The sequence below is a fragment of the Lipophrys pholis genome (genome assembly GCF_963383615.2).
Source record: "Lipophrys pholis genome assembly, chromosome: 16".
NCBI classification, from domain to species: domain Eukaryota; kingdom Metazoa; phylum Chordata; class Actinopteri; order Blenniiformes; family Blenniidae; genus Lipophrys; species Lipophrys pholis.
This window is the reverse complement of record NC_137634.1, coordinates 4,796,192-4,824,135: the sequence shown is the minus strand read 5'-3', so window position 1 is coordinate 4,824,135 and position 27,944 is coordinate 4,796,192. Positions and strand designations below refer to the sequence as shown.

General features: G+C 41.7%; 2 protein-coding genes across 9 annotated transcripts; one reads left to right on the top strand and one right to left on the bottom strand.

The window, feature by feature from the left end:
• Positions 1 to 938: 938 nt before the first annotated feature.
• On the bottom strand, positions 939 to 10,334 carry ube2g1a (ubiquitin-conjugating enzyme E2G 1a). Of its 4 annotated transcripts, none has more exons than XR_013936105.1 (7): positions 10,108 to 10,334; positions 6,957 to 7,059; positions 6,722 to 6,819; positions 5,718 to 5,896; positions 5,355 to 5,474; positions 2,573 to 3,634; positions 939 to 1,657 (listed from the first exon to the last, which is right to left on the bottom strand). XR_013936105.1 is itself a non-coding variant. In XM_080482850.1 (6 exons), the coding sequence occupies exons 1-5, from the start codon at positions 10,151 to 10,153 to the stop codon at positions 5,388 to 5,390; spliced, it is 513 nt and encodes a 170-aa protein (XP_080338976.1). In that variant the 5' UTR covers positions 10,154 to 10,334; the 3' UTR covers positions 939 to 3,634; positions 5,355 to 5,387. The 4 variants fall into 4 exon arrangements, 1 of the variants encoding a protein (XP_080338976.1); XR_013936106.1 differs by having other exon boundaries at positions 1,457 to 1,951; positions 2,285 to 3,634; XR_013936107.1 differs by having other exon boundaries at positions 1,457 to 1,657; positions 2,582 to 3,634.
• Positions 10,335 to 11,978: 1,644 nt separating this feature from the next.
• On the top strand, positions 11,979 to 19,385 carry spns3 (SPNS lysolipid transporter 3, sphingosine-1-phosphate (putative)). Of its 5 annotated transcripts, none has more exons than XM_080483018.1 (14): positions 11,993 to 12,094; positions 12,512 to 12,582; positions 13,034 to 13,280; positions 13,373 to 13,438; positions 14,191 to 14,327; positions 15,212 to 15,363; positions 15,509 to 15,575; positions 15,660 to 15,802; positions 16,117 to 16,269; positions 16,381 to 16,570; positions 16,896 to 16,961; positions 17,050 to 17,148; positions 17,229 to 17,400; positions 18,740 to 19,385. In XM_080483018.1, exons 3-14 carry the CDS (start codon positions 13,055 to 13,057, stop codon positions 18,877 to 18,879), a joined length of 1,611 nt encoding a protein of 536 aa, XP_080339144.1. In that variant the 5' UTR covers positions 11,993 to 12,094; positions 12,512 to 12,582; positions 13,034 to 13,054; the 3' UTR covers positions 18,880 to 19,385. The 5 variants fall into 5 exon arrangements, with proteins under 5 accessions (XP_080339142.1, XP_080339140.1, XP_080339144.1 ...); XM_080483017.1 differs by having other exon boundaries at positions 12,017 to 12,094; positions 12,512 to 12,606; XM_080483016.1 differs by lacking the exon at positions 12,512 to 12,582 and having other exon boundaries at positions 11,979 to 12,094.
• Positions 19,386 to 27,944: the final 8,559 nt, after the last annotated feature.

Genomic DNA, 27,944 nt, shown 5'->3' with positions numbered 1-27,944 from the left:
CAACACATTTTTATTAAAGTTCTTGTGGGTTCCGACACGTTCCGACACTCTTCATGAGTCATCCTCTCCAAGGCAATGGCAATAGCTGGTCTTGTCATCCAACCAGCGCCAACCGATTGGTCCCATCTCAAAATCTGCACAAATGACCGAGGTACTTGATCCTTCCCACATCACTGGTGAAGCCCACATTCTGGAAGATGAACACGTCGTCTACAACCAGTGAGCATTCAGCGTCACCATCCACTGAGCCTCTGTGGTGCTGCTTGACGGCAGGAACAACCCGCGCAAGCACAGCCATGCCGAGACACAGCACCTTGAACCCGCAGTGTTGACCCAGGACAGTCTTGATGTTTTTTCCCTCCTCTGAAAACAGGTTGAACCGATCTGCAGCCAGACTGCCGTCAATCGCAAACCTACGAGTTGAAATGAAGAAAACAATAAATGCTGCAGTAAAATTGTCACGGTGACACTTTGTGTGGCTTGACTAGTATTGTAGCTGATCTTAGAGCGTGCAGCTTGTAAAGCCAAGCATCTTTTTAACAGCAATTTAAACGGAGATGTGAGTACATTACTGCAACAATATTTTTGTAATTGTATTCTTAATTGTATTCCACCTGCAGTTTGGAAAAAAAATGTAATCATTTTGTTCTATAAGTCTGGAGTCAAAGCTATCTGCCACACAGATCCAGCAAAGCCAGCCGTCAGCTTAATCAAAGGAAATTGTCGTCCAAACAAGTTTAGATTTTTAAATCGGGCTACACAGTAAGTACAGGAAAAGGTGTGTGTTTGGTCGATTTCATTGTGTAGCAGGTTATAAAATTAATTAAGGTGTGAGAAGAAAAAGTTCATGCAAATACCAAGATGAATGTAAAATCATGGAAATGTTATGAAGACCTGTTATATTGAAAGAAAATTGTTTAATTATTTATTTATTTTTTGATGGAATTGGTGAATATGCTGATCAAAAGAAAGAGATGTGTGAAGGTCACTTCATTAAAAGTAACTGATTTTATGGCTGCAGGCTACGAATATTGCGTGAAGCAGATTGACAGGAGACCAGATGTGACATTCATTTACACAAATTGTGCTACTTTCAGGAAAACACATTTATAAGTGAACTGTATTCAGTAAAAATAACGTTGTATAACCCCCCCCTCCCCCTTTTTTTTAATGGTTTAAACTCATTTAAAACATCTTGTGTGTGCTCATTTTAAATTAGTCAATGGTTTCGGTGATTCGACAGGAAATCTATTTTGTATCATGTTTGGGACTTCAACACCACATCCATCAGAAACTATAAACTTAACTCATTATTCAAAGACTTATGTAGAAAGTCAACTTGCCACCTGTTTGTTCAAAGATCTAAAATATTTGGTAATGTTGAAAATGTTAAAGAATAAAATCTGTTGATAGAAATTCCTCAATCAACACTGAATTAAATACACAAAGAAATATTGGAAAAAAAAAGAAGTCATATTTTAGAAGAACTCACTACAGGTGATAGGTTTCATAACATGAAAAATATACATCAGTATTTTGTCTTTGTACATTAGGCAAAACTATAATAGTTCAGTGAGCAGAGTAATCTTGAGAAAATGGGTGTGTGGGAGAGAGCGACAAAAACAAAAGAAACGGGCACACTTCAGCCTCGTTTCCACTGCACAGAATGTTCCGGTACGGTACGGTTCGGGTTTTAGTGCGTCCCAACTCCAAAAGTTGTGGATGGTACCAAAAGAAACCGTACCAAAATGATTTTTGGTCACCCTTCCGATGGGGTACTCAGTACTCCAGAATGGTCTGATAAAGAGAAGCAAAACACAACCGTCTGTTGATTTGTCAGTGGTTTACGTCACTCTCGGCACGCCCACAATATTCAAATGTCTCACCGACCGTATGAATCCTCTGTTGTTGTTTACATATTGCACTTTGTTAAACTTTTTTTTTTTGTGGCCTCGGAGCTGCAGCTGCAACTTGGTCCCGGGAGAGCGGAATTTATTCCGTGCCCGCACACACCGGCTGGCCCTGGTCCCGTGGCTCGGGATGCGATGCGGCGCCTGCACCCCAGACCCGGTCTCAGTCCCTATGTCGCGTCGGCTCTCGTCAAGTGGGCCGGGTCTGAATCCGCTCCCTCAGCAGCGGGACTGGGTCCGGCCACTGCGGCCTCGCCCTCGCCCTCGCCCCGGTCTCTGTCCCTGCGACGCGTCCGCTCTCTCCAACGCGGAAGATGGGGCTGCAGCTTCGTGGCCACAAAAAAAAAAAAACAGGTTAACAAAACAGCCAGTGCAAAGCAGAGAACGTAAACAAGAGAGAATTCATAAGGTCGATGATATATTTAAAACAGGCTGGACGGTCGGGCATCCATCCCCGTACGCTCCCCGTGCAGCCGGCCGGGTCGGAGCTCACGCCCCCAGCTGAGAATACTGTTGCGTAATGACATCACATATCTGCGGCGCTCACAATCTGGCCGACACTTTAACTGTGCTCTTTACGGTGGAATGGCGCAGCAGATTTGGGTCTGGGTACGCTTTGCCATACCGTCCCGTCACATTCTGTGCAGTGGAAACGAGGCTACACTGTACACACAAACATTCGCAAACAAAATCCCAGAAACATTCAGCAAGAACCCCCCCAAAAATGAGATAAAGCATGCATAACAACTCCTACTGTGAGCAACACAGACAGAGGAGAGAGGCGCCGCTAAACGAATATCAGGGAAGGACCTCAAACCGTATCAGGATATCAAAAATTAACATCTTTATATGTCCTACTAGTTATTGTGACACCAAATTGTTAGCAATGCTCTAATTATAGAGGAACCCTGGTGTAATGGCTAATAGATAAATCCTTCCTGGTGGTACACAAGTTCTCTGTCTTTTGTCGACATTTTAAACACTTGCTAATGCGGGGTGAAGTGGCCAAGCATTTTATTAGGAGGCACTTTTGAGAAAAGATCAAACAAAATTTAGCATGCACAAAAATTAAGGGGTACGTTCGTTTTCTTTCTCACGTCAACTGAGCGTGATGGTAAGACTACTAACTGATAAAGACACAAATCATTCACAAGTGATGCCAGGTTCTGAGGGTGTTTAGGAACCCGGGAGAGGAGCTGGGTATTTCAATATGGCGGTATTCCTCGGTGGAGTGGTGCTGGCTTGGCTTGAATTCGGCAAAGTTCTTTGCGGGTGACGTTCCTCCAAACAGCACTGTGATTCTTCATTTAAGACCTCCTGTGAAAACAAGCTAAAGAGAACTAATTCATGCTGGAGCTGAGAGAAGGAGAATGGAAAAAAAATAAACCTATCCAGCACTATTCATTCGGTCTAAATGTCTTGGTGGATGGAAGGGGAGCATATATATTATCCGGTTTAGTCTGTGCTATGTACATGTCTTTACAATATCTTCCTGAATGTTGAAGCAGTTCATAGAGTGGAAAAATGTCTCATCGTCTTCTGGGTTTTTGTCGTCTTTTTTACTTTTGGAGTTGGCACTTGCTTGGCAATTTTCTGTCAGCCGTGGTGGCCACTTGGATGTTCTACTGCGGCCAGTCTGTTACCGCCACAGAGTAAGAGGACGAGCCTGGCGACAGGGTGGAAGAGTGCAGGAAACAGTGCCATGTTGATTTTCAATTGGAGACCTGTGGGAAGAAAGAAAATTCAGTTAGGAACCGGCAGTTGGAAGTAAATTATACCTTTTTTTCTTCCCTTCAGATTTCTGGGTTCCTATCACTGGTAGGTTAGATTATTGATGCTGTGTACAGTTACCTGATTTTTCTCCACGTGCCACAATACTTACAATCAGCCGGTACTAAGTTAGTGTATCTTTGGGCTTACAGCGCCGCCACAGTGGATCATGTGATCTGCATATGTGTGATTTGGCACAAAGTTCACGCCCTTCTTGAAATAAACTGGGCATTAGGGTTGAGGGCCTCGCGTACCCATAGTAGTGACTCTGTGACATGGAGGTCACAATTTGGGAAGTCGGACATCCGGGGATTCTGTGACGTTTCTCACTAACAACAGTGGCCGCCATATTTGTTTGGGGGAAAAGAAAAGCTCTCGGCTCTCTCAGCTCGCGGGGAAAGACAAAATTCTTTAAGTTTTTTGTTTTGCATTTATGAGTGTTCAGCAAATGCCATTAAGAATGTAGATCTGAAGTTTTCCTAAAGGAGCCAGAACGTCAGAAGTTTTATCCGTTGGGTGAAAATAGGGGAGGCTGGCTGTAGTTGTATGCCATTTTCTACAGGTAATGAAAAATAAATGAAGTGACAGTGCACTCGGAGCATTGCACTGGTTGGTTTGTTTTCCCCCAAACAAAGGTGCACAAATTCCTGACTAGGGCACACGTACACCTACCTGCTTTGACTTTTGGACAAGTTTTTGTCAATAAAATCACATCGATTTTGCATCTTAAGCCATCGTGTGTACGCTGCTGATGAACACTGTTTTTGTGACGGACCCAAACCACCCTCGCTAACCTCGAAACCAGGTGTCAAACACAAGGTCTGTGGGCAAAATATTGCCTGGGAAGAGACTCAGTGATGCTGTCATGAAAGTTAACAAGCTTGCATTAGCTTCTAAGACATGTTGTAAGGTGAGTTTATAAATTTTTTTACACCTTCCTCCATTTACGTATGCCTCTTTTTGCTTCAATCAACTGAATCAGAACGTTTCCATCTTTTATAGCAGGAGTTAAAAGAATCAAAACTGTACAATCTGGTGAAGATATTCGTGTCTGTGACAACATGCATTGACATGTCTAAATCCTGGTAAGCCATACAGCAGCAGAGGTGAGGATATTGAGCTCAGTAACTTATTCTGAATGTGCTACTGTTTACATAAACACTGTCTTGGCTGTAAAGGTATTGTTGGGTGTCGGTTCAAAGTGCTGATAATAAATCTTTATGTTTGGTCAGTCACATCTGGGTCAAGCATAAACCTGGACAGAAACTACAACCCAAATCGGTGTGCATAAAATCACTCACGCTACAAAACTTATCTAGCATAGCATATTTTTATTGTGGCTGTGAATCAATAGTGTATCAGAATTTGGCAGACTGCATTATCGGTTTACTTTGCAATTGTACCGTATCCTAGAGATACGTTTGTGTTATTGCATTTACTGAAGGAGAGATGGATAAACAGCTGTAACATCATCTCTCCCTACATCTTTGACAAACACTATAAAATGTATAATGAAGGTTTTATCTAAACGTGTGTTTAATGATTTTACGCCATGCATACCAAATAAACACACTTACATTCAAGCTTGACTTTCAGCAGTGATGCAGTTTTTTGTTTTTTTTAAGAAGTGATGAAACAGTGATGTGTGTGATAGTGACAGTGCAAAATACTTGCCCTGAAAACATGAAGCTAGATCTTCGCTAAATATCACTCGAATGCAGTTTCTTGGCTTTTTCGTACACAGCGAGCGACTTTCCTTTTGAATGCACCATGTCTGTCCTCCCTCCACTCTTTCTGCAGAGACAAAAACATAAAATCTCAGTCATTTCATTCAAACTCCCAAATGCATTTTTTTATTTGTACTTACTAACATCAATTTTACGTTTTGCAGGACCCCTACTCACTTTTACCTCTACTCATACTAAATAATATGAACAGTTTTCCTATGTTTTTAAGATATTTTAACAATTAGTTATGATTTTGAGAAAAAAAAAAAAGGAGATTGATTCTGTATTTCTAACAAATTCATCAACTTACTGCTGCGTCCACATTGGCTGGTGAGTCACCGTTGGGATCTGCCAGCATAGAGATAACACTAATCATGATAGTTTCCACTGTGTGGATAGGCAGCCAGCGCTCCTCTGGTTTCTCATAACCGTACTTGTCCTCTCCAGGCTCGTGCAAAATAGAAATACATACGTCTCCGTTCTTGTCAACTGAGAAGGAAAAACAAAAGAAAAACACACGACAAACTATTCATGAAACAGAAAACTCCTCCGCTACTTATGCAGCACAACGGATGTTATTGTTGCTTTTAGACCCCGATTACCAATCACAAACAGGACATCGTTTACAGAGAGCATCAATAAAACAGCATGTTTCCCCATTTGAATCGATATTCAGTAAAAATTCTTGTGATTGTCCTTTAAGCCCAGAGTCAGCAGCATGTCAAAGGATCTGGCAGATTCCTCTATCTGGGAAATTCAATTCTCTCATTTACATAAAAATTTGTCCTCAAAAGAAAGCTGCTATATGAGATCAAATTCAGACAATTTGACAAAGATGTGCAAAAACCTAACAGGACTTCTTTTAAAAAAAAAAAAAAAAAAAAGAAGCTCTAATTTAACTACAGCTAGATGAATCATCACTTCTTATAAAACACTGAACTTGCAGCACTGAGTTTGCTTTGGTTACGTCAGCAGCAACTCTTAACATCAATAAAGAGGTTAAAGTCTTAACTCTATAATTTGTTAGGATCATTGTTGAGAGATTTTGTCGGTGACTGGCAGTCGGCACCAAAAATGTATTTACTTAGATGTTTCTTTAAGTTGTGAAAATCAAAATAAAGTAACACATATGGGATGAAGCAAAAAAAACTCATAAAGATGTGACTCCTGCGTGGTAGTAATATGGATATTACAATTCAAACATTCCCGGAGTGAAGCTCAAAAGATGTATTTTATGAATACTAAACACTACAGATCTTAATATTTCAATTACCTTCTACAAATAAAATAATTGTGAGCAACGTGTGCACCTACCGTTTGGGTGCCATATTTCCGTGATAAATTTCATTTTAGGAGGCCTGAGAGGGTAATCTTTGGGAAATGTCAGGTGAGCTTTGAACACACCACCTTCACTGTGAATAGAAAAGAAAGAATTTTTTTTTTATAAATAATGCACAGGTTATGAAACAAAATCTAACAGAAGTCACATGAGATGCTCACAACACATCTCCAAGCAAGTACTTTGTACACAACAGCAAGTAAGACTTACTACAGTGTATCTGGAGGCCCGATGATGAGGACTTCCCATCTGTAGAGATCATTATCCTCGATCAGACCTGCTGAGAAGCCCTCCACTGGGTTTTTGTTCAGCTCTAGGAAGAAAAGCAACCAGCAAAGTCAGACGGCTCACATCTTAGTACCTCCACTGTGATAACGGGAGTCATTTTGTGCTTCTGTGATCCCTGCTGAGAAAACAACATAACCCTTGTCTCAAGAGGCCACGCTTGGGGGCGGCGAGGGCGAGTGAGAGAGAGCATATTACTGAAATCAGAAGACCTTCAGAAATCAGTCACTGGATCAAACTGCATTTCTCCACTGCTCCCAAACTGCTGCTTCTATACAGATCAATGAGCCTCATTGTAAATATTTATACATACATATTTAACAACTTGAATATTTCAGACCGGCAATGAAAAATACTTTTAACAGGCCAATGTGAGCCCATGTGGAATGAAGACACAATAAATGAATCTGATTCTGTCATTCAAAAGAAAGGTTGCTGGGTTTTTTTTCTTTCTCCCAGAAATGTCAAAACATACACAAAGTACAGATACATACAAAAACAGTAATATCTATTTACATTTCTTGACTATCTATATATGCAGCTACACAAACACACACATACATAAATCCCCTGTAAATAAACCTATATAAATAAATAAATCTGAACGTACATATACACAAACTAAATAGATCTACACCCACTGTACACAAACCTACCTAAAAATGACTATGCATACACAGAAATACACCTAAAACACATATCTAGTTTGACTTCTCTGAAAGATTTTGTTATTAATATCTTAATATTAGTGCATTACAACCTGCCACACTTTAGAAAATGAAAGGAGAAAAACATATCTAAATAACGGCTGGAAATAATTTAATTTTAAAGCATTTAAAAGAAACATTTTATAATTTCATTACATGTTTAAAAGACCCCCTTATCTCCTGACATTTACAATAAATGTTTAGTCACTGTAAATGTACCATAATAAGCTGAAATTCATGGGTATGTGATGTAAATACAGAGAGCATTAACATACGAATGCCCACATGTCATGCAAGATTTGGAAATTGGTATTTAGGAAACATTTTGAACTGTCTTTATGCTGTAATTACCAGTCTGAATATATGTTGCCTTTCATGTAATTAAATAGTACTTGTACTTAGGAGGTTTGCATGGCTATGTTGATGCTTATCAAAATGAAATTAGAAACATTGTCTTTATCTTATGAACTATTGTGAACCCTCAGGTCCTTCGGCACCAGCCTTTTAATCATTTCCACTGTAAATACAAGAACCTCCGGAGAGGCTGCTTTCCAGCATCACAGCCTGCAGGCTCAGGACCTTCATTTTTAATAAGGATTTTAACTAATGTCCTCCTTTACCTGTTGTGGAATTTTTAGTTTGACATAATATTTAGCCTTGTTTTTAATTCTTCGTAACACACTGTATATGAATTACAGTTTCCTTGTTATATTCTGAAATGGTGAGTTCTTTTTCTCTGAGGATAAACTCTTTACATTTACACACCGTCTCGGGGTGTTTGGTGGACTGGTGCTGCTTCGGCTTGCAGTCTCACTTTAATTCGGCAGTGTGAATGCAAAAGATGCATTCAGCTCTATTTTGGTGCATTGCTTCAATGAATTAAAATTAAATGAATGCTAACTTAGCTATTTTTAAGACAAAGAAAATGTGTCATACCCCTTAAAATCAAGAGGATTTTGTGACCCCTGTAGGGGTCGTATCCCGCTGGTTGGGAATCACTGCTGTAAAGCACATGCTATATAATTAATGTTTCATTGATTGAAAGGCATAATATGTTTTCTGAGTGCACTATGCATAATTTCTTAGTCATTGGGCAGATCTTTATGAATCCTTAGAGACACTTTCAACAGAACTGCTTCTTTGGATTCTTGGTTATTATAAGCAACAATAATATATGTAGACAGACAATACAGTGTGATTCAATGTCACTAAATCTGAACAATAGGTTTTATTGTAATTTCAAAATGTACAAGAGCAAAACAAAGGAAATCTGGGTTGATTGCAGCTCTAATAATAATAATAATATTGTTACAAGTATCTGTGAGAGATAGAAGTATTTAGAAAAGAGCTGAATTTCTGATTTGTAACGGGAGCCTGGTTCATCAGAGTCCATAGAGAGGGTGAGACAGTTACAAAGGAGCAGAGCACACTGTGTACTGACAGTTTGGACAGGGACTTTTTCATCTTAATTAAACCCTGAAAACCAAAGCAGTGGCTCCACAAACCCAAAAACAATAACAGGGCGTGGGTGCGACTCGAAGTGACTAATATTAGGACGGCTAAATTTATTTCGCAGCTGGCCCTGCAGAAAATATCGAATTGAGGTAATGCGAGATTAACGCTAGCCTCGTTAGCTCGTTGAGGCTAACAACAGTGACAGCGGGGTTGCGGATTAACTCGTGTCCGTGTTAACTGGTGACCAACGTCCTTTAACGTTCGTCGATGCTGCTCGTAAAGGCAGACGTTATAATAAGACTCAGAAGACACTTCGAAACCTAACTGTAAACGCGGTTAAACGGTGTTCGCCAGGACAGCTGCGGATTTCTGTAGAGTTTCTAAAATATCTGTTATTAGCAGCAACAACGACGGACGCTAAAGGACGTCGGTCATTAGTTAACAAGGGAAACCAGTTAATCCGAAACACCGCTAACATTAGCCTACATAGCGATGCCAACAGTCCATAAACATTTGTCAGTATTGCGTTAATCACAACACGAATAAACGTGATTTCCAAACGCGAGAAATATGGCTCCTAATGCGGGTTGAAATGCATGTAAACATATCGCTCGGCTCGGAGGTAGCTTCATACGGAAAGTCGTTGGTACTTTCAACTGCAATCAGCCCGCAGCATAGGAGCACAAAAACAAACAAGCAGCTCTCCAGACAAACGGACGACATTTAACTGTCAGCTGAGAACGGGGCTTAACTATCCTCATAGTGGTGTCACCCACGCACTCTTCGTGTCAGGGGACTTTAATGGTCATGTAGAAGGTTGGAGACAGACCGTTTGCGCCAGCCCTGCTGTTGAAATCACAACATAAGCCGTTAGCTCGGCTCCCCGCATCGCCTCAACATCAATGTTTCATTACCTGCGAGCTGTCTCCTGAGTAACAGCGCCGACTGAGGTTCTGTCATGGCTCAGCGAGTGTAATTCAGCTATGTTTGATGGTGATATTTCGAGGTAACAGCGTTAATTTTCACGATCACTGAACAGTCCTCCGTCGCGTCTATTCGCCGCTCAGCATTTTCCTCATTATTCTTCTTCGTCGCCTTCTTCTCCTGTAGCTGTTGTTGCCGTTTTACTCTTCTTCGCTGTGACGAGTAAGTGCAGCAGGCGTCATTGACATTGACATATTACTGCCATCACGTGGTCATTCTGTTAATTACAGTCTTGTAATTTCGAGAAGAAAAAAGAAGTAAAGATGGAAGCGCCATTGAGCGGGTCGCGTAAGGAGGGATTATTGGTGAAAAAGGTTTGAGCGCTTGTAAAAGAAGAATTTGTAGTTGTGGACCGTGAATTTGTAGCTGTGTACCATGTCGTCGCTACTTGCGGGACTTCTACTGAGAATGTTACCTCAATAGTGGACAGACGAGGCACTGTCAACGTTTTAAAAGTTAAATTAAGTCTCTTGCTAAATGTATGTATGTATTAATAGATATGAAGAAGTTTGCAGAGGTTTTTTTTTTTTAGAAGAAAATAAGTCAGGGTTAAGTCATGTCTTTAGATTGTGGAAAGAAAGCCAAAGAAAACATGCAGGGCACAGGGAGAACATGCAAATCCATCCTGCAAGGCCTCAGGCTGGAATCAGACCCGAGTCCTCCTACTGTAAGATAATACTATTAACCTCTGCAGCACAGACATGGGTAGTATTGTGGTATTGCTACTGGTTTTGTATTTGAGCTACGATCAATTGTGACAGTGTCAATGTGTATGTTTAACTATGTGATACATGTCATGTTTAACAGTGCATCACTACTTCCCACTCTGACATTCAAGCTGGAGTCATGAAAGCATCTCACACACAAAGCAGCTTGCTGAATGTTCTCACCTTTTTTTTCTTTCTTTTTTTTTTTTTTTTTAAGAACTAAGGAGGAAGTTGGTTTTGTTGATTAGAGCCACCATCAAGCCTCCAGCAGTCCTCAGCATGCAGCGGTGGTCTCTGACCTGAACGCTTCATATCTGACGGCAGGACGTGTGGCCTCTCTTCATATGTGAGGTTTGCTCTAAGATCGAAGCAATTATTCTACATTGTGCCGATCCACACGTGACACAAGCTCCTCTCAAGATCAAACCACCTTAAATATACCTTCATTAAGAGTAAAATGATGAAAATAATGTCATATTTTTATCGTAGTGAAGGTAAGACTTCCTAAAATTTGAAGACTGGATTTTTATAAATATCACTCAAGCGTCTGTATTAAATGTCAAGAGGCATGGAACTGTGACATCCATTAATGTTATATTCATGGGAACTTGTAAACAACTGGGGAACTTGCAGTTTTAATAATGAAGGGAAAATAAAGATAAAGTCAATTCATTTGATTCACAAAGGTGACGCCCTTGTGAAATACTTCATATATTCAGTGCCATTCTAAACTAGAGTATCTTAAGAGAGGATTTAAAAGTGAAACATAGCACTATTTTAATCATCTGTTCTTCTGTTAGACAAAAATAGTGATACGGAATCAGAGATGATGAACCACAGCTGCTTGGACCGGACGATCTGTTTGTGCCTCTCGGTTGTGTGTGCACATGTAAAAAGCTGATAGGAAGACTTTTGGTGCTGCTTTTGACAAACAAACAAACAAACAAACAAAAGAGGAGAAGGACAAGCTGAAAGTGAAGATGACATTTGTCTTGTTTGCAGTATTGCATCACAGTTGAGGACCTGTGTGAGAACATATGACTGTCAGTGAGTGGGCTGGTCCCTCCGCTAACTTAATATATCTCGAGTCATGTTGAAGCTGTGGCTTGTGTGCGCCTCCGTCAACTTCCTCAGAGACACACCGAGAGTCCGCAGCGGCACATCTGCACATATGGAATGAGCTGAATGACAAAGTACTGCCGGCACAAATGTAAGTCACATTATTTGGATTCAACTTTTATTCTATTTAATGGATTGGAGAGTTATATGAAAACAGCACAAGTGTGTGGGTGATCGTGCTTTAGTGCAACTATGGCTTTAATAGACTGACTCTGCTGCACAATGTTGTTAAGAGGAAAAATGTCACGCACAAAAGACTCCCTGTTGTCTCTACACGGACTCTTTAACCGGGAATAAGAGCATACAGTCCTTTCTGGGAATGCAGTCTTACATCCTTTACGTGCAGAAAACGAAATGCCACGCTTGAATATATATTTAAATTATACGGTAAATATGCTTTCATGTCGCTAGTCTCATACTTCATGTATCTACGGCGCATTCAGCCTCATTCATGTCAATGTCTTATTCTCTTTTCACACCAACACTGTCTTTAATGCTTGTAAAACAGATGATTTGATCTCAAGCAACTGCCCGGTAAACCAAAGGTCAAATTGCGGCTTGTAAAGAAAAGAAGTCACTGCAAGTACTTCTTCCTTCTCTAAGGTTTGGACACAGTTGCAACGATCTAGTCCAACGCTTAGTTGTGTAATTTTCTTTTGTGTCACAAGAACCTAAAGCGGTGCCACAAAGTACGTTAACTGATTTCCCCCCCAAATTGGATTACTTGGAGGAGTAACAGGCTTCAGAATCCACATACTAGAGCAGCATGACACTCCTCATCACGCATCATCAGATGATGAACAACCAACGTGCTAAATGCGTTCACTATTCTTAGGCAGTGGTGTCATTCACTTTGTTTCAAAGAATTGAAAACACGTCAGGCCCCGTTCTCGCATTTCTCAAAAATACCTTTGTTGCCTAGCCTGAACACACTGCTTGAGAATTCAGTGCGATGACACATCAGGCTGCTGATGACCAGACTCAAGCTGCAGTGCACAGGCTGTAACGTCGCACGTTTGACTCCATCCAGGTGAAGAACGAGCTGCTCGCCATGGAGCCGAAGAGATCGGTGTCGTCCCCGCCGGACCATCCGGTACCGCGATGGAGCGTGGGCTCCGGCTCTGGTCTCCACTACGGCTCTTTCGTAAACAGCCTCTCATCACTTACGCCGACCGCCGTGGACAGCCAGGCTCCACCAAGCAGACGGGACTACGTCGCCATCGCCGTGCTTTGCTACATCAACTTGCTCAACTACATGGAGCGCTACACAATAGCAGGCGGGGTTTGCGTGCACACGACGGCGTTTCATGTCAACATGGTCCGTGTTGTACCATTTTGAAGGTTTTCACAATTTTCTTTCGTCATGCAGGCGTCCTGTCCAACATTCAGACCTTCTTTGATATCAGCGACAGCACAGCCGGACTTCTGCAAACGGGTACGATGATCAATCTCCTCAGAAGAGTCCAGTATTCACTGTGTCAAAGCTGTTCTGATTCAGACAGTTAAAAAAAACAGACGAGGCAGGAGAGCTCTATAGACGCATACATAACAATAAGTATCAAGATGTTGTATCTTACTGTTTATAAGCAAGCTGTTGGGTGATTCAAGTTCAAACTGATAAGAAAATTGCAGATTAGTTTCTTAGATTTTGACTAAATGTCAGCGTGACAAAGGGAAAGCTCACAAGTCTGATGAACTTATTTCATTTTTAGTTGCAATCAATGAAATCAACGAGTCTGAAGCAAAATCAACAAATATGATTGCACCAACAACCCTTTATCTCAGGTTGAATACTTACTGTATTACACTAAAGCTTGCTCAAAGGTACAATATGTCATATTTTTTATTTAAAATGATTTAAAAATAATGACGTTAATGAGCAAAAACAACCGTACTGACATAATCTCAATGCTTTTGTGTCGTGCTGCTGGTGTTGGATGACTTTTATGACGTTTGCTTGCTAAAAATGGCCCATTATTGCAGTTCAACCATAAAACGAGAGATCGAGGCAGGATAGACTGCTACTGTAGTGACTCAACACCATTCGGTTTACACCGGAAGCATGACTTGAATATGTCATGGTGCATTTTTAAACTGAGCATTATGTTAAATACACTTTCTGATGATGCCACAAATGTCAAAAACGGCATACAGATTATTTTAATGTTTTAACCAATCGATTTTCAGTTTTCATCTGTAGTTTCCTGCTGCTGGCCCCTCTCTTTGGATACCTTGGCGATCGCTACAACCGCAAATACATCATGATCGGAGGTTTGAGCATTTGGCTCACGACGGCAGCAGCCAGCTCTTTCGTCACTGAGTCGGTGAGCGAGAAACAGATACGTTTTTATTTAGTCAGAAAAATAAGGAAGAAGAAGAGGTCAGACAATGTAATTTCCTGGCTACCGCAGTAGTTTCCTTCCTCTGTTGCTCGTTCTCACCAAGGGTTCCATTTGAAAATGTGTCAGTGAAGGAGAAAGCTGTGTGTGTACAGTAACAGGAACACGCGTGTAAAGCACGAGTGGAACAAGCCAAGCTTGAGGTCGAGAACTGGGTTTGATATATAATCGTATAAGTCCAGGCCTCTGTGGGGTTTGCATGTTTTTGCATGTGTGTGCATGCATGCCGGTGGTGTGACACCCTCATAGGTTCAACAACAGTTTTATCTTCATCCTCAAGTCACATGGAGGCAAACACAATGTGTTTGTGCAGATTGAACAGTGGACTATTGGTTCTTGCACACTGGCGTTGGCTCGGCTGTACTGCTCAGTGTTGAACAGCCTTTCCACAGTCTTGGATTTAAATTCTGACCTGGATGTCTTTAAAACAGACTTTCTCACACTTGAGTCATTTTGCAGAAGTTATTTCCGTTCTGAATCTCACACCCTGATCTTGTCCTGCATGATCTCTACATAAGACCTGAGCGCCCCCCCTCGGCTCTTATAGCGACAAGCAATCCAGGCCTGCTTACAGTTTTCTCCTGCTAATGTAAATCAGCAAATATTACAAAGTCAACAAAAGAAATGTCAACTATTTTTACAAGTTTGTTCGGCGTACTTTGAGTAGCATGACAAACAACCCACGGTGTCACTTTAAATGCGGCGAAGGCGTTCTGTGTGGCTGCCGATATTGTTTTCGAAGGTGAAAAAGACTTCGGTTGAACTGCGAGGATATGATTACGTGAGTTCACTCTCTCTATGTCTTCCAGCAATTCTGGCTCCTCATGCTGTTGCGAGGGCTGGTCGGCATCGGGGAAGCCAGCTACTCCACGATCGCTCCCACAATCATCGGCGACCTCTTCACGGGGGGAAAGCGAAGCGTCGTGATCTGTATTTTCTACATCTTCATCCCTGTTGGCAGGTTAGAATCGAAATCTGTCTTTTGAATAAGCACACCGGAGTCGAGTCTGTTTGTGTCCCATTTAAGACTTGCAATAACAAGAAATGGCAGATGAATAAAATAACTGATGCGTGGCTTCATTTGATCCGTTGCTGTGTATTCTCAGTGGTCTGGGATACATAACAGGTGCAGGCAGTGCTGCTGTCATGGGGGACTGGCGCTGGGCCCTGAGGGTGAGAACATTTCTCATTCATCAGTTTTATTCTGAGCGCGCCGTGTACAGTGATGGATATTTTAATGTTCTTCTGATTTATTAGATCACTCCAATCCTAGGTCTTGTGGGACTCGCCCTGTTGGTCTTCTTATGCCCGAACCCACCCAGGGGTGCTGCAGAAACCCTCGGGGAGGGCGTCTCAGGGCAGAGCTCCTACCTGGAGGACATCAAGTATCTCCTCAAAACGTAGGACATGAAAACCAAAACTATCAAAAAAAAAAGAAAGAAAGAAGAACAGAAATGGCAGTTGGATTGTATTCTTGCTTACACACGTAAAGCAAATCGTTTTGTTTTTTGTTTTTTTTGTAAAAGTCCTTTAAAGTTGAGTCGTTAGTCGAAAGTCACCGACCTCTGGATTCTCACTCATCTCAGGTGTATTTGAGATGTCCTGCTTTAAACAACAGTATATTTACAAGAAGGAGGTTTATTATAATAGTTTTCTATAATCCCCCTGCTTGAGAAATAGTCTAATTCTCAGATTTTCTTCACTCTGACTCCAGTAAAAGCTACGTGTGGTCAACACTCGGGGTGACGGCTCTGGCCTTCCTCACTGGAGCCCTGGCCTTCTGGCTGCCCACCTTCCTGTCCAGAGCTCACGTCGCTCAAGGCCTCAGAGAGCCGTGCATCAATGAGCCGTGTGACTCCACCGACAGGTGTAACATCACCTCTGTTTAGTAGCGTCATGCTTCAATCGACAGCACAGAGGTTCACCACATACACCCCCCCCCCCCCCCCCCCCCCCCCCCACCCCGTGTGTTGTGCAGTTATATCTTCGGTGCAGTGACGGTGACAACGGGCATTCTTGGAGGAGCGCTTGGCACTACTTTGTCTCGCCAGTTTAGGGAGAAGGTGCCGAATGCAGACCCGATCATCTGCGCAGTGGGCATGATCGGCTCGGTGCCCTGCCTCTTCATCACCATCTTCGCAGCTTCGGCCAGTATTCCTGCAACTTATGTAAGACACTGTGTTCTGATGTCTTTTACGTTCATTTGTGGGGTTGGACCACTTTCTATTTGGTCCAGTCGGATATGTGGCAACAGCTGTTGGAAAAACACAAGTTGTATTATTTTGTTATTGGAATACAGAGAGGTTCTGATTACTGAGTGAAAATTTCAAAGTGAACTTTTAGTTTTTAAATTCCAAGGATTTTAACGTTTCCTTCAGATAAAGATCAGTTAGAATTTGTGTGGTCAATACGATGATCTGCTACTTATACATTAGGCTGCAGGGTAAGGATTCATTATTCACATTTCTGATGTTTTGGTATGAATCATTTCAGGTGTTCATCTTCTTTGGAGAGTTGCTGCTCTCTCTGAACTGGGCTGTCCTGGCCGACATTCTGCTGGTGAGTGTGGCTACGGGTTACCGATGGATACAGATATTAAACCGTGTGCTGAAACCCGGTGCAAACATTTAATTTGTGTGCGTTGCAGTATGTTATCGTACCGACCAGAAGGGCCACAGCTGAAGCCCTGCAGATCACAGTGGGTCATCTTCTGGGTGACGCCGGGAGTCCTTACCTGATCGGAGTGGTGAGACATAACATTCCCACAGCATTACACCTTTTCTTTGTCTTTGAGCACTAAAGTTGTTTCCACCCCTCCATCTTTAGATCTCTGATGCAATAAAAGCATCTAAACCTGAAGCCAGCAACTGGAGCTTCCACAGCCTGATGTACAGCCTCGTGCTCTGCCCCTTCGTCGGCATCATAGGCGGAGTGTTTTTCTTTGTCACCACTTTCTACATCATCGAGGACAGAGAAGCAGTTCAGCGACTGATTAAAGGTGAGGTTACTCATAACGCACCAGCACGCAGAATCTAATGTTGGTTTAAAATGTCCAGGCCACACACACGCAGGAGAGTCCTGCCCATTCAACTCACTCACATCTCACAAGTTTCTCTTGCATCTGCAAACATAACTTGATAGTGTGAACCTTCTTTACTTGGAGAAATTTTGGATTAATTGTCCTTCCAACATTCAATAGCGAGTGGGAAGAAATAAAGTCCAAATATTTCTGAACTTGAATAGGTTTCTGGCATTTCTGTACTTTAATTGAGCATTTTTCTGATGTCTTTTTACTTTTACTCCCTATATAGAACATGAATATCCAATATCTGTACTTTGTTTTTGGTACATTCTCGTATTCGTACATTCTCTGCCTCATTACTTGTTGTTCTAACCATTACGGATTCTGAATGTGCAGAGGAGTGTGTGTACAGTTTGTGATACAGAGAAAAACACCAGCAGAGACATAGATAAACTTAATCTGTTTTATAATAATAAAGATTTAAACTGGGTTTTAAACTCACTGGTCAGTGATATTTAAAAAGTTTTGGTCATAGAATGTGTATTACCTGTTGCACCTGCTGCTTTACCTCATAATCTACTTTTAGCTTTTGATTCGTCCTTGTCATGTTTATCAGCTCTAAAACAATCGGATTAAGTAGTGCAAATAATGGAATACAATTAAAACAATTTATGATAACAGTTTTCTCTAATTCATTTACTTTGAAATTCTAAGGCAGAAATGCTAAATTATCACTCCAAACAACCTCTTCCTTTTTCCGGGTCCATTACTTTGGTCAGATGTTTCTGTCTGTACCTGTCAATCGGCTTAAAAACATTATTTCTAATAATGTTATTTAAGTTTTATTGTTGTAAAATTAAATCATTATGTTTTAGTACCTTTTAACACTTTAACAGTTTGATTACTTCGGCCACCTCTGGTTTTATCGTGAGGCAGAATAAAAACTGGACGCACAAAAGAAGCTGTACAATTATTTGGATGAAACGATTAAAAAAAAAACTAAAACAAACATGTTTTCAGTTTCTGGCATCTTTCATCGTGGTGCTTGAGAAAGTTCTCTGTTTGTTTCTACCAACAATGACAAGGAATTTCCACCCTTGCACAATAACACACTCTGTTTTTTTCGTTGTTTTGTTTTTTTTATGGACTCCGAGACCAAACAAAGCCAATGAGGAGTCGTTCAGGTTTGCACCTGAACTGACTTCATTCTTTCTAATCTGCTGGACCCTTCAGTTGATGCGTTGAGAAAGAGGAAACCTCGGGCGATGAGAGCACTTGTTCACTTCTCGGTTTCTCTGTGTTTGTGTGCCACCAGGAGGTGACGAAACACAGCAGGCAACCACGTCTGAGCCCTCCATGGAGCTCGGAAACAAGAAGGATGAGGTGGGGAAAAGTGCCGATGCAGCTAATGGCGTGGAGAACAAGATGTACGAGCCGACATCCACGCTGACGTGACGCCTGGCTGTTTTCTGTGTTCTAAGCTGTATTGTACACACCTGAGGTCAGAGGAAAGTCAGTTTGATTTGCACAAGCACAAATTGGTCTGTTTCTAAAGCACTTCATTCAGTTACAATGGAAAAAAAAAACAACCCAAACAACCTTAAATTATCATCTGAGTTACTTTTCATCCTCACAGAAACACGTCGCACTCATTTCAAACGGATCCTGTTAAAATTCTCACCGTTACTTTTGGCTTGAATACTTGAAACAAAGATCCCGCTCAACGTTGTCTGAATGTAAATGTTTGTTTTTACATTCGAATAAGTCCGCTGACAAGTATGATGCATCTTGGATTCCGTCTTGCTTGTTTTCCTTGCTGCCTATTACGAAACTAACCTTTTTCTTTCTTTTGTCAATTTCAGTTCCAAATGTCTCCATAATGTGAACATAACTGTATTCAGGGTTGAATTGTCAGGGAAAAATAAGTTTGTATTTTTCCTTTTCTTTGAAAATAAAATGATAAAAAAAAATCTAAGGAGCAAAAGTATATTTTATTTTAATAAAACTGACATTTTATGTATGAATTAAATACTAAACAGTAATTAACAAGTGTAACAGGCCTGATATCAGCAGACATAATATTACATACACTTGCCTCTAATACTTTATTTGTTACTGCATTATTCTGAACACTAGACACAATCTATGCATTTTATCAATGTATTTACATAGATATCTATCTGATCTATTTTTATGATTATTCGTTTTTACTCATGTTTATAATGATTTTTACTTACCACATGTCAACATAAGCAATAGTGTGAGAGGAAAGCCACAATCAGACCTGACTGACATTAAAAAAACAAACTGTGATATCCGTATTCACCAGTGCATGAGTAAATGAAGCACAGCGGGTGTAAAAAGGCGAAAGTGGTGTAAAACGTAGAAATGAAACTGAGACTTGACCACAGAGTTCTTAAGGTCACAGAGGTATCTGTCTCATGGAAGAAGGAGAACATCACTGATGGTGCAGCAGCAGTAATATAATCGTAACCATTTAAAAGTAAATCTGAAGAAGAGAAACACTCAGAATGATCAGCAAAAATTTTATACGTTTTTTTTTTTCACATGACAACATTACGCGTCTCACTACAGTAATTCCACTTTATATTAACTAATCTCAACACAACAGATTTGGTTGATTTAGATTTGGATCTATACAAACAAGCTACTCAAGATGCACATTGTTTAGCAGACAGAAACCCGTCGTCTCACATCTTTTCACAATCATACATGTATACTCCACAAATAATGGCATGTTAGTTGTTCATATTAATGTTAACCAGTTAAAATGCAGTGTCTTTCCGCACTCATGTATGTGATTTTACTTCATTATCAATCAAGAGTGTTTGTTTGTTTTTTTTGTTCCATTCACATTACCCATAGCATATAATACAGAGTAAATATTCAGTTCATTTAGATGATGAAAATACTCTCATCATTATTCGTTACTTTCCGCTGTGCTCCTGTGGTCAGTTTGGTTTTAGAATATCTTCAGCTTCGGATGAATATGCTGAAGAAGCTCGATATGGGGGAGGATCGCATTAACCTCCCTGTTTATGAATCCTGCAGCTGCTGCTTCCTAATGAGGACCAGAGGGGCCTCAGGCTGGACCACAGCATGTGTACATAATGCCATTAAACATTGAAGATATTTATGTTTCAGTTCGTGCATTTACTGTAACAGTGAGCAGAAGAAATTTCATGCAGCTATTTTATTAGATCCTGTCAGGATTTGTGTCTCAAAACGGATTTTTGTTCAACAGTTTTGAGTTTGCCCACTAGATGGCAAAGTTGCATTGCTCTAAAAACGCCATCAGCCATAGCTGCTGCCCAATGGATTTATCAAAATGTTCTCTGAGACCTCCAGTGGAGCTGATGGAACCGCCTTGATGTTCACATGTACGTATGTTTTAATGGTCTTTAGCATCCCTGTGTGTGTGGCAGCCTTATTACATGTAATGATCTCACTGTGATGATAATGTATGTTTGTAATTAGCATGGCTGTTAGAAAACACATTTGCTGGAGGTTTTATGAACCTGGCCCTCAGTTAATAATGCCTCAAGAAAAAACAGACTCAATTAGGGGAAAGAAAACACATATATACCCACATGTACACTTATTTGTATTTAATTTATGCAACATTATTATTACAGTAATGCTGAATCTCTGATTAAGGGACATTAATCAAGATTTTTTTTAATGGTTTATACATTTTTTATGTTGTTGTGGTTATGTGTAGTTATCAATTGTTCACAACATGATCAAGGAGTCACTTTGTTCCCTGCATGAATACATGTATGTTCACTATAAGGAAAATACTTCAGAAAGTCTCAGTCATGACCATTGATGATCACATTCTTAATAAAAAAAGAAGACCATTAAATTGAAATGTAGTTTTCTGGATTTAGTAAATTTTATTCCAACAACATAGTTTTGTTAAAGTTTTCTTTATAGCATTTTTGGACAATTTTGAATTTAAATGTGTTTATTTCTGTGGTTGAATTTTCATGGCGTAAAAAAAATCATAATTATGACGCAGTTTATGTTTGTTGTGCCTCCTAAATCCATGCATCTATCTTCTACAGTTTTATGCAGTTCAGGTTGGGCTGGAGTCGAAAAGGCGCCGTACACTCTTTATCAACTGTCTTAAGTTTCCCTGTAAAAACATTTATCCATTCATTGTCTAGATTGCTTCATCCGTCCAAAAGCAGGAAACACCCTGGACAGGTCAACAGTCCATCACAGGGGAAACACAGAGAAAGACAACCACACACACTGACCTTCTCACTATCGGGCAATTTAAGGTCACCGATTGACCTCACATGCATGTTTTTGGACTGTGAGAGAACATGCAAAGTTCACACAGAAGTTCAGACATTCACACACAAGTTTCTCCAAGGACTCAGGGATGTAAAGCTCCAAAGTATGAATGTTGTATTTTCAAAAGAAAATGACCTCATGCAAGGACAAATAGTTTGAATTGAAATGTTTTTGCCATCTCAGAAACGAGAGGAGATTAGGAAAAAAGCAGACTGCTGTTTTGACGCCGCCGACATTATTGATACAAAATTTGAAGCATGCCATTGGCAATACTCTTTGTAGACACACACACACACACACACACACACACACACAGAAGGAGACAATGTGTAATCCATACAGAGGCCCCACCGGGCTGAACTGCTGAATGAGGGATATGCTCACTGGTTGGCATGAGTCCTGATCACAACACCCATCTCATATTCAATAACAACATTTAATTTTGCATGTGCAGGTTGTTACCTTTCTCTGCAGGGTTTGCATGTTCTTCCTGTGTGTGTTTGTGCGTGTGCGTGTGCGTGTGCGTGTGTGTGTGTGTGTGTGTGTGTGTGTGGCTTTTCTCCAGGTGCTTGACGATAATTACAGACTCGCCTGCAGGTTTGAAAGCTCCTAAATTGGATAAAGAAAGGGAGGATAGATTTCTGAAATTGCTGACAGTGTTTTATGTTGTACAGTATGGTTCTCAGATGAGAGGACGGAATATTTGCGGGTCATTGGGTACGGCAAATATCAATATGGGAAAAGTTCAAAGTAAAAATTGATCTGTGTTTTAATCTTTTTTACTCACATTTTGAACTGTGATTGAGTTGAAAATTGCTCCTTGAAATTAATCCCAGATAAATTTTTGAAGTGATGCAGTGAATCACTCCCTGTGCTCATGTAGAAATGTATTATTTCTATGTTGGATGCATTGAGCAAGTCCATTGTTTGCGAAAGTCCCCGGAACAGAATGATGTGTTGGGTTCTCTCGCGAGAAGACGTAATATTTGGCAATGATTTTGGATGTCGAATACCAATACGATTTGATAATATTAAGGTTGTTAATTGCTTCTTTTAATGCGTTTTTTTTCTTCAATTTCTTTAATGCTTTAATATATATATATATATATATATATTTATTTTTATTATTATTTTTTTTTTAATAAGGCATTGCAATTGGCCTTGTGTCTGAATGGCGCTCTGTGGATAAATGTGAATTGCCTTGCAGTAGGAATGATAATGAAAGGTTTGAGGAACGAAACAGAAGATAACAGACATACGTGACATTCTCATTCACATTTTCAAAGATCTTCCATCAACTGAAGTGACATCGACGCCTCCCGAGCACGATGTGCTACCATGTTAAACCAACCATCGGGCAGTTTATACGCTCACTGAATCCCAAACTGGGGCTGTGACCTCCCCTGAGTTCATGGACATTCGTCCTCTTAATCTCAGCACACCGCAGACAAACAGAGAATATTTACATTCCCCTGTGTGACAGCTCCTTGTCAATCCCTTTCTGATGCCTTCAGACAGCTGCTGCAGAGGTGTCTGCCGTCCCCCGGCAGGTCCTAACAGCTGCATGCCATTGCTTGTCTCCATTGTTTTGCATTGGAGTAAACCGTGCAGAAAGGGCAAAGGTCATTCCCCCTGTCACCCTCAGGTACAAGGTCACACAGTAATTGGGCTGCATTCTGATCATATTGCAGGTTTTCCTCAATAACATCACAATTTTTGTTCAGATAGAATCTTGTATTAGAATTTCCCACTGAACTAAAAGAAAATATGACCCGACATTTCACATGTAAGTGTTGAAATTGTTGACAAAACCTGACATTTACAAATGGATGAAAGACGCGGTTCAAGGACGCCGAGCCATTGTTTGCGGTTTCATTGCTTTGCTGTGGAATTCGCTGGTATTTCCTTTTGTTTTTGAACCATTCAGCATCGAGCCTGTAATTTTCCACAAGTTTTGCGATTGCTCAGCGTGCTCGGGGAATAGACGGAGCAGCATGACATACACGAATAACAAGCAAGCCACACGCACGCAGGCCAGAAGGTATGTGGAAAACATTCAGGAGGTAACAGTTCAACCTGCAGTTAAAACACAATGGGTATTGTGCAGCATGTTTCGGAGCACTTTATCTGCATACCTCCCTGCTCCCCCAACCTCCCGTCCACCCATGGCTGTACAGGAAACTGTCACAATAGCTAATAAATTGCACAAGTCGATCAATGAGGGAGCCGGGAGCCAGGAGCCGGTCGGAGAGCGGACACAGTCAGTGTTTACTCAGGGACGGCGGGCATTTCACTCATGAAAACAAGCATGTTTCACATGAAATACTTTGCGTGTACGTTCAGTGTAGGGGGCAATCTCATTACCGCAACGGTGTCTTCGCACACTTTACTGTAAGAGAAGACACAGCTTATCTGAATCCTGTTTGCGTTTCTGCCTCTGCTCTGCACATCGGCCGCAGAACACTGATAAGCGCAGAGGAACCACATCTGTGGATGCTGAGCCGCACTCCCTCCTTATCGCCTGCGAGCTGCTGCAGTGACATGACATCATGTGGAGGAAGAGCCCTCCCCACCCTCTGCATTGTCACTTGTTTGGACAATTACATCACATCTTCAGTAAAGACAAATATTTGTGACCTGCATGACTTCAGGAGCAAAGGACGAACGCTGACATAAAGTCATGTGTGTAAAACGAAGAACCGTGTGCATGTGGTGGATGATACAGGAAGAAAATGTGTTGATTGGAGTGTTGGGAGCGGCAGCTCACACATGTAGAAATACAGAAAAGGTTGGTGTTGATTGATGTAGCGGTTTTGTGATGGTTTGAGCTTACGTGCCAGTCAAAGACATAAACACGACCGGGAGAAACCCTAAAACACGGATAAAACAAACATTCAGCTGGAGTTGAAGTGAACACGATTTTTAGGTGGCACCACATTTGAATAATGGGAATTCCTGTGATTTCAAAGCAGATTTTTTTTAAATGAAAGGTTGCACGGCAGATGAGTGTAGCTTTGCCATCCTGTTGTGGAATACTTTTGTCTGAGGAGGGAAAAAAAAAAGATTAAAAAAATGGGACTGCTATTGAAATGCCGCCGAATCTTGAGGTTTGCCCAATAATGGCATGTGTGCTTTCTGGTCCTATGTATTTAGCATTCCTATTTCAGAGCTTGGCTGGCCGCTGGGTTGAACAGAGCTGATTCACAGACTCAGCCGTAGCGTCGGGGCGAGTACAAAGACCCATACAGCCTATAAATATGAGGCACAGCAGTGTAGCGAGCTTTTCTCACAGCAAGTCAGCCTCAGCAACCTAAATTCCTGCAATTAGACAGAAATACAAAACAGCTCCACGTGATAATATCAAAGCAGACGGCAGAGACTGGACTGGTTTCACCACCTGGACAGATCAAGTGAGACTGATGACCCGGGACCAAGAAGACCAACTTGGATGGAGCTGTCATATAAATAATTGAATGAACAGATTAAAGATGCCATGCCTGCCCTCTGAACACTAAATTTAGTCACTGCTGCCTCCCTACTGTACAGCCCCGAGATCAGACTACCGAGGAGCAGAGCCATCAGTCCAGATCTATTCAAATCCCCAGCTGCTGCGCCGCCAGACATTCGCTTGTTGCTTGAGTTTGGGAGAGCGTGACTGTGGAGAAAGAGGGGAGGAGGGGGCGGGCATGGTGGCTCCTACAGTCGGGGACAGACAGTCCACGGGTCAGAGGTCGCGGCAGGAGACAGAGGAAAGGTCAGAATTGCAGATCCCAAAGACAAGACAGCCCCGGCTCCAAAAACAAACCTTCGCGAGGAGAGTGGAAGTACAAGGCGGTCTGATCCCGGCAGACATTCGCCAGGGTGGCATGCTCACATTGTCAGAAGTCATAGTCTCTTAAACATGTTGACGGTAACTCCTCATGACAGGCCATGTTACCGATTGCTGCTGGAGGGTTTACTACAACAGGAAACTGTGTTTTTCTCCATTGATTTCACAAATTCAAGTATTAAAGTCTCTGCTTCTGCTATTGCTGCAGTTTCTCCTTGTAATTAAATATTATAAAACAAGCCAAAAGCTTACTGTTTGAACACAACAGTCAACATGCTGAGGTCAAGAAAGTGAAGACTGGATACGTACGACGGCTCATCAGGCTAAAATGCCTCAAACATACTTTTGGTATTTTCCATCAGGAGTTTAAATGAAGCTTATAACCCAACATTTGACTGAGGAACCATTACAATCTATTTTTTAAACTGTAACATCCAAACATCAGATTCTCAAATGCAGCAGAGGTTATAGTTACACGTTCAAATGTGTACTTAAAATCTGCACTTTCTCTGGTGGAACGAAACACTCCAGGGTCCTTCTCATCTTTAACGTACATGGTGTTCTCGAGTAACCCATGACGCGGTTCCTTGGTAGAGGAAGGAAGAATGTGCACATTTACCCCGATGTAAACATGGCTGATTGGGATAACAATGGAAGAATGACAGACTGCTGTGTGGTCAGTGTTTGTAATGTTTTTGTTTTTGGAATCGTGGCCCCCTTCATGTCCAGACCGAAAGCAATTTTAAATGAAAAGAGCATCATCACAATCCCAAATCAAGGGTTCGCAGGGGAGTGTTTTTTGTTTTTTTTGTGATGATTAATGATTATGGTTATAAATACTCATGTAATCTTCCTCATGCATGATTATTGACACTGGTACACACTGTGACGTGCTCTACTCACTGCACCCTTCCAGTTCTTGTTAAGTTTATCAGCTCAAAGTGGTGAAGAACAGCTGATTCACTCACAGCTGATAGACATGCGTCAGTGGGACATTTAAACTTTACAGGCTGCCACATGTCGGAGGGCCAAAAAGAACTGGCCTTATCGTTGCACAGGCGCTGGGGCCTGCCGATTAGCAGGTTATCTCCCATCCTGCACTGGAGGCCCGGCCCCGAGCTGACAGGAAGGGAGGCCGCCACGCAGCAGCCCGGTGGCTCCGGGCCACACAGCAGAATAAAGCAGGGGGAGATAGGTCTGAGTCTACGGAGCCACTCTGCACCATGGAAAAACACACAGGATCCCACAGACATGACCAGCATATCAAACACATGCCAAAGAAAGAGGATGGGTGGGGGGGGGGGGGTGAAGCTGGTTGTGGGGGCTGGGGCTCCCTCCTAAGCCCTCCACGTGAGGCCACTGGCTGGTTTGGACCTCTCCTCTTTTCCAGCATCCTCTCTTATATTGTTGTATTTGCAGTGTAACGAAAGCGATTCTTGTCAGTGTCATTTGATCATTTTCTGCCGAGGCTGCCAGGCTGTTTGCATCGTACTTTCCAGATTCAAACACCGGGGAGTTTCAGACATCAAACTTATTGCGAAGTAAGTGGGCGATTGCTTCGGAAGTGGTTCTGGAAAATGAACTCCACCGGGGGTTGCAGGTTTACTGGCAGTCTTCTCTTCTCTGTGGAAGTGAAACAATGCAGATCAACTTGGTGCATTGGATTACTCACAGACCTCAGCTCTGATACCCTCACAATGCCAAACGCCTGCAGAGCTCAGCCAGGCAAGCGCCCAGCCTTCTTCCTCACTGATGCCAGGATTCAGCCTCCCTCATCATCGACAAACCTTCCCTCCCCCAGACTTTGCTGAGCAGTGTGAAGCCTGAAATTAACTTTAGTTTTGTATCTCACCTCGATGTTCAAAATCTGCTGGAATGAAGCTCTTGTGAGAGTTACACCGTCATTAGTAGGCAACCCAGATCATTGGGAAAACAGCCTATTGGCCTCAATTGCCGCCGGCTTTCAGTAAAATCAAACTACACTTGTCAGGAATGCCCCCTCGGCACGCCCACCTTTCACTCATACGATGAACTCTGCACTCCCGTTAAATCAACAACATCTCAAGTTTTCTTACCCTGCCTTGCACCTTCCTGTTCAAATTCCATCGGTGCACTTTGATGGGGGACAATAAAATACTCCAGCACTACGTTATCTATGATACATTCTTCATTAAGCCAAGAACAAATTGGGATTCCCATCCTGGCAAAGTGAAAATAGCTCTGCATTCACAATAAAGGAGCGATATCAATTAGCCGGTGATGTTGTAGCGCCTTTCTGACAGAACACAGATGGCACAGACACTCTCATCTGCATGCAGGGTCGGTCCTCCCCTGCCATTCAGGAGCGGATGCTTGTGATTAATATTCA